Raw genomic sequence first — 5,942 nt, forward strand, 5'->3', positions numbered from 1 at the left:
TTTGATTGTAAAAATTAGAAAAAAGTCATGTGGGTTTAACTTTCATAACCGATTGAGCAGGTGTGACAAGTTGTGCCACAAAATCAAAAATATTGCCCAAGTATTGCTGAAGCTTCAATCTGGTTGTCCAATATAAGTATGAATATCTAGATTTTATACCTTTTTACTCACCATCTACCATCTTACCTGGTAAACTAAATGGTAATTATGAGACACAGACGTAATAAATACAAGATAAAGCTGCAGATTTTCTACTTTGGTGGAATTTTGTGGAAAAACGGATCATCTGAATGACGACCGAATCAAAAGCAGAAAACCCTGCAAACATGAAACCTTTTGGACATGTTTAGATGTTTTCAGACGTCCACACAGATGCTGCAAACACACAGAGTTTATTAAAAATATGGACATACTGAAGGATGATGGGGTGACAGGAGCCTCCACAGACAGACGCATGATTCACTGTAAACAAAGGAGCAGCAGGTTCTGATGATCAGGTCGAGTCGGTCAGAGTTCTGAAGCGGTCCGTCGCCCTCTGGGTGCTGAGCAGAGTCAGACCCATGGTGTCCAGGCTGTGGTGAAGTCCTGCAGCGCTGTCGATCTCCACCGTGTGGTCGTTGGCCTGCACACAGCACCGATCAGTAACCAGTCGGGTTCTAAAAGGCTTCAAACGTTAAACAGTGTCTCTAGAAGCAGGACCTGTTCTGGTCCATGTGTCGGCTGATCAATCAGCTCCGATCCTCGTTATTGATCGATGGTGGTACTGATCAGACTCACCAGCTGCAGCGACGCCAGCAGGAACCTGCAGACCTCCGTCGGGTCCAAACCGTGAACGATGGAGGAGAAGAACCTGCGCCGGCCGACGGCGCCGAGCGACTCCACGATCCGTTCCCCGTAGTCGTGGATGTCGAACGTGGGACGCTCCTCCTGCAGAAACAAACAGGAGGCGGCGGTCAGGTGGGCTGAACTGGGACGTAACCGGTCTGAACCGGTTCCAGCGGCTGGTTTACCTGCAGCTGGAGATGAGGTCTGATCTTCTCCTCCCAGTCTTTGACCCGTCGAGACAGCGCCGTCTCCTGAGTGTAGGCCTGGCTGTTGACCACCAGCTGCTCCTGAACGCAGCACGAGAAACAGGAAGCTTCAGTTAAACCAGAACCACCAGAGTTCTGCTGCAGACCTCATCATAGCTTCAGATGTTGATGAAGATGTTGAGGAAATGTCAGAGTGATGTTTCAAACACTGTCCACCACCGTGCTGCTTCTGCCTGATCCATCAGCAGCCGTATCAATAACATGATCGATCACTCACCACACGCAGCATCACCAGAGCTTCATAACTCAGTTCGTCTCTCTGACCTTCTGCAGACGCACAAAATAAAAAACACAACAGCAGCAAGTGAGAAATGAAGTCTTCAGATACGATCTCATTGATCAGCTTCATCTGGGCTGTGAATCAGACTTTTTACCAGGAGATATGAAGTCTGGTCCGTCGGCGCCCTCTGCTGGACCATCGTCAGGAAACACCTCCAAGTTATCAAAGTTGTCTTCGTCTCCACCTGTTGGACGTTAGTTAAACTTTAGCAGCAGGGAAACACTCCTGAGCATGTGCAGTGAGTGGAACTGAGGACAGGAAACAGGATTTTAGTCATTCTGAACTGCTAGCTGCTAATGCTAATGCTAATGCTAGGTGAGGAGAACGTTATTTGGGACCCAAAACTAAGTCCTGTCACATATTTTTGGTGAATTTTGAGATTTTCGTGCTTCCAGCTGCGACGACTTTATTTTTGTTTCAATAAACGTGAACCTAAATTAAAGGCTGCAGCCTCGAGACGCAAGAAACGGAGCTAAAATGTCGGTCGGTTACCTGGCAGCTCAGGTGCTCTGAAGCCGTCCACAGGCTCCTCCCCCTGGTCGTCAGGCCCCGCCTCCTCCCTCTGCAGGAACGTCCTCCTCATCTCGTCCTCGGAAACCACCAGACCCTGAAAACATCGTGGTGAGAGGTGAAGCTAACAAAGACTTTTTCTGTCACTCTGGAAACATTCAGTCGTTCAGTTTGTAGATTTTAAGAGAAATTAAAATGAATTAAAACAGATTCATGTCGAGTCTTTCCAGTTTGGAGTCATTCTGAACAACATAAACTACTTTCTAAACCACATTCTGAACATTTTTAACTCATTTTAACTCACTTGAGACACCTTTGGAGTCACTGTGGACAGTTTAAACTTATTTTGAACACATTTCTGATAAATTCTGAATCATCATCAACTCATTTCAGACAAACGTCAGGTCATTCTGGGAAAAGTTATTTTTAAAAAATGCAGTTTTTGAGAAACGTTGGATGGTTTTCAGGCCATTTCCGAGTCCTTCTGAGGAACTGGGCCCCATTCTAACCAGTTCTGATCCTTTTGGACCGTTGGTGAGTCACTCTGAGCAGGTCTCCAGTCATCTTGGACCAAACACTGCTGGTGGATGTTGTGGTGTGAGAACTTACCGCCCTCCTGTTGATCCTCTTCTGGGTCTTCAGCCGTTCCTCCATGATGCTCAGATAAATGTAGTTCAGGTCTGAAAGAACAAACGGTTCTGTTTCAGCTGAATGAAGCTCAGTCTGGTGGAACATCAGGCCACCAGCGTCTAACGCTTTCATCTGGAGGTAAGTTCACTCATTCTGCTCCTCTTCTGGACCTGACCCGGTTCTTTAGTTGTGGGACTTTGTGCAGAAACCCGTTACCTGTGAACGTGGGTCCGTTCTTCAGCTTGTGTTCCGACGGATCGTCTGCAACAAACCAACAAACGGGTCAAACGCTGCAGCCCAACCTGAGCACAGTGAACTGATGACGGGTTCATCTTACAGGTTCCTCTGATCCAGCTGCCGAAGTCCTGCAGAGCCGCCGCCGCTTTCCTCTTACGCTTCCCGCCGTCGTCCAGACCGTCAGGAACCCTGTAGACCTTCCCTGGACAGACACAGACTGTCAGCGTGGAGCAACGACAACAACAACAACAACAACAACAACAACAACAACAGCAACACAGCGAGCAGCAGCGTCCTGAGCGGTACCTGGCTTCATGGGTTTCTCTCCGTCCAGCTCAGCGTAGGCGTCGTGAAGCGTCCAGACGTCGTCCTGGAACACAGAGAAACCCACCAGTCAGTCAGTCATTCATTCATTCATTCATTCATTCAGTCATTCATTCATTCATTCATTCATTCATTCATTCATCAGAACTGATCCTTGTAGGAACACTGGTGCTGAAATAATCATCGTGCTCTTAAACACCCATAAATCACAAATTTTATGAGAGAGAAATTAAATTATTCATCACAGTTGTCATTTTAGGGAAATTAAAATATTTAACAAAAACTAATTAAAGGAATTTGTCGTTTAATTTCTCCAGAAAACGTAACATCAGAACATCTGAAGACTGAAGTCGTCATTTCACAAAAAGATGAAACACACAAAAGTCTTACTTTGAAAAAACTATTTTCTAATTTAAAATATTTAAATTACAAACTTATTTCAGACATTTTAGATATTTTAATAATAGAACTGTTATGTCTGAGAGAAATGACATCACAGCCTTAATTTAACTAAAAACCAAAAGAATTAAGTTTAAGTTGTGACGTTTGAAGAATTTAAATTATAATTTAAAAGAAAAGGGCCACAAACATGTAAACATTTAAAAGCAAACTGGACGACTGAGTTAAATTATTAAAACTTACGTTGGACAGAGTTTGAACAAATAATTAGATTTAATTATTGATATGAAGAAAATTGTAGATTCAGAGGAATTTTATAATGTTTTGTGTAATTTATGCATCAAGTCTGAAACTATTCTGAGAATAAAGTTCATGAGAAAATAAAGTCATTTAATGTAAAAAGCGTTTAGAGGATGTAAACTCTTCATAATCATGAGCTACCTGTTCAGGCAGCAGCAGCTCGTCCATCCTCCTCCGTCGGTCGGCCTCCAGCTGACGTCGGTCTCTGATCATCCTGCCTTCAGGAGCCTGAGAACGTTTAACACATAAATGTTCATCTGGACGGAACAAAACTTCTCATAAATATAAATGTTGTCAGTCAAACAACTTCACTAAGAAAGACTAAATGAAACCGGATCAGTACTGAGACTTGGTGCCGGTCGATGTGTTCCTCCACATCCATGAAGTCCTCCACAGCTTCAGCTCCAGCTTCATCAGCTTCATCTCCACCAGCCGGAGCTTCAGCATCTGAAGCAAAGATCAAAAGACATGGAGTCACTGAAGGTCCAGAACCAGGAAGGCCAGCTACCAACCAACCAGACCTCCATCCAGTGAAGGTACAGAGGAAGAGAGAAGAAGAAGAAGAACGAGTGAAGCAGGAAACGGCTGAAAGCACTAATATGTTCAAAGATCTTTAAACTGGAGGACAGACTGAGTGTTGATGTAGGATTAGAACTCAGTGAAGTGGAGGAGGACTGGATCTGGTCCTGGTTTCAGTAAACAGAGGACTGGATCTGGTTTCAGTAAACAGAGGACTGGTCCTGGTCCTGGTTTCAGTAAACAGAGGACTGGTCCTGGTCCCGTCCTACCTGTGAGCTGCTGCTGCTGCTGCAGGTGAAGCTCCACAGAGTCCTGCTGCTGCTGCATCAGGAGCCCTTCAGCAGCCGACCGGCGCCTCAGCAGGATCAGATCTTCGTCTCCGGGGATGAACAGGTTGATCTTGAAGTCCTTCTGACTGCATACGACGTCGCCGCTCACACTGAGCAGCACCGACACACAACGGGTCAAACACAAACCGGCAGAAAACCAACAGAGAAAACAGAATGATCGATAACAAGACGCCCACCTGATCAGAGGAAGCTTCTGCTTCTCGCGGGTTTCAGGAGGAATCAGAGACTCTGGAGGAAGAGGCGTCACCTCCGCCACCTGACCAACACACACCAGGTACAGACCAGTTACACACCAGGTACACACCAGGTACAGACCAGTTACACACCAGGTACAGACCAGTTACACCACAGGTACAGACCAGGTACAGATCAATAAACTGATGAACTCACCGCGGTGGAGACACACGTTTGGGAGTTTTCCGTCTCCTGCAGCTCCCGAGGAGTGAACTGAAGGAGACAGAGGATGATGTCAGCGGCTGCCTACGTTACCCACAATGCTTAGAGGCAACAAAAAACTGTTACATTATGTTAAAAATTGAAAAAAAAAAAAAAAAGGGTTTCTAATGTAAAAAATCTGCATTTTTAAAGATCAGAACAAATAAAAATACTTTAAACACAAACACAAAAATATATTAAAAAATAAACCATATGTTTTCTAAAGTGTAATTTTTTGGAAAGAAAAAAAACTTAATCGATATTAAAACATTAAAAAATGTAAAAAAACCATTTTTAACATTTATTTCTTTTAAATAAAAACCATGTAAACTCTGTGGATGTTCTGGTTTCTTTCCTCTGTGACGGTAAACTGAGGATCTCTGGACTGAACCAGACGCTGGAGGAACCTCTGATCCACTCTCACTGGTTCTGGAGTTAAACATGGACCCGTCCGTCTGGGTGAAGCGTGCGTTAATGTTTTATAAGTAAAGCCAGATTCTGTTTAGAGTTCTGCTGATCTTTGTCACGTTAAAACACTTCTCCAGCCAGCTAGCTGCTACTCTCCATGCCAACATGGTGACCGACACTCTGACCCACAAACACGTTTAGATAAAGCTTCCTACTTCGTCCACGTCGTCGTCGTGGTGATCCATCACCCCGCCGTCCTCCTGAGACGCCACCGCCTGTTTGCTCCGTCTGTCAGGAGGAAAAATAGGATCACGAGCCGGAAAAAGAAAACAGAGAAAAACACTTTGTCCTGAAGGAGCTCCGTCCTACTTCTTGTTCCGGTCGCTGATGAACTCCAGAGTTTGGTAGACCAGGCTGTGCAGCAGCTCCACCTGGAACACAACAGACAGGGTCAGAAGA

At 45.0% G+C, this 5,942-nt stretch overlaps 1 protein-coding gene across 1 annotated transcript in view; it reads right to left on the bottom strand.

Annotated features, from left to right (window-relative positions):
* Window positions 1-345: 345 nt before the first annotated feature.
* The window catches only part of ncaph2 (non-SMC condensin II complex, subunit H2), a 25,882-nt gene continuing 20,285 nt past the window's right edge, over window positions 346-5,942 (bottom strand). The window contains exons 4-20 of the mRNA XM_008298857.1: window positions 5,853-5,914; window positions 5,699-5,771; window positions 5,031-5,087; window positions 4,817-4,896; window positions 4,560-4,729; window positions 4,115-4,218; window positions 3,913-3,999; window positions 3,055-3,118; window positions 2,849-2,950; window positions 2,728-2,772; window positions 2,491-2,561; window positions 1,864-1,978; window positions 1,466-1,555; window positions 1,309-1,358; window positions 1,011-1,112; window positions 778-927; window positions 346-622 (exon numbers count right to left, since the gene is read on the bottom strand). Coding sequence (XP_008297079.1) covers window positions 494-622; window positions 778-927; window positions 1,011-1,112; window positions 1,309-1,358; window positions 1,466-1,555; window positions 1,864-1,978; window positions 2,491-2,561; window positions 2,728-2,772; window positions 2,849-2,950; window positions 3,055-3,118; window positions 3,913-3,999; window positions 4,115-4,218; window positions 4,560-4,729; window positions 4,817-4,896; window positions 5,031-5,087; window positions 5,699-5,771; window positions 5,853-5,914 — 1,551 coding nt within the window. The 3' untranslated portion in view covers window positions 346-493. The remainder of the gene's footprint in view (window positions 623-777; window positions 928-1,010; window positions 1,113-1,308; window positions 1,359-1,465; window positions 1,556-1,863; window positions 1,979-2,490; window positions 2,562-2,727; window positions 2,773-2,848; window positions 2,951-3,054; window positions 3,119-3,912; window positions 4,000-4,114; window positions 4,219-4,559; window positions 4,730-4,816; window positions 4,897-5,030; window positions 5,088-5,698; window positions 5,772-5,852; window positions 5,915-5,942) is intronic.

Source organism: Stegastes partitus, unplaced genomic scaffold (assembly GCF_000690725.1).
Source record: "Stegastes partitus isolate 25-593 unplaced genomic scaffold, Stegastes_partitus-1.0.2 Scaffold1357, whole genome shotgun sequence".
Lineage (NCBI taxonomy): Eukaryota > Metazoa > Chordata > Actinopteri > Pomacentridae > Stegastes > Stegastes partitus.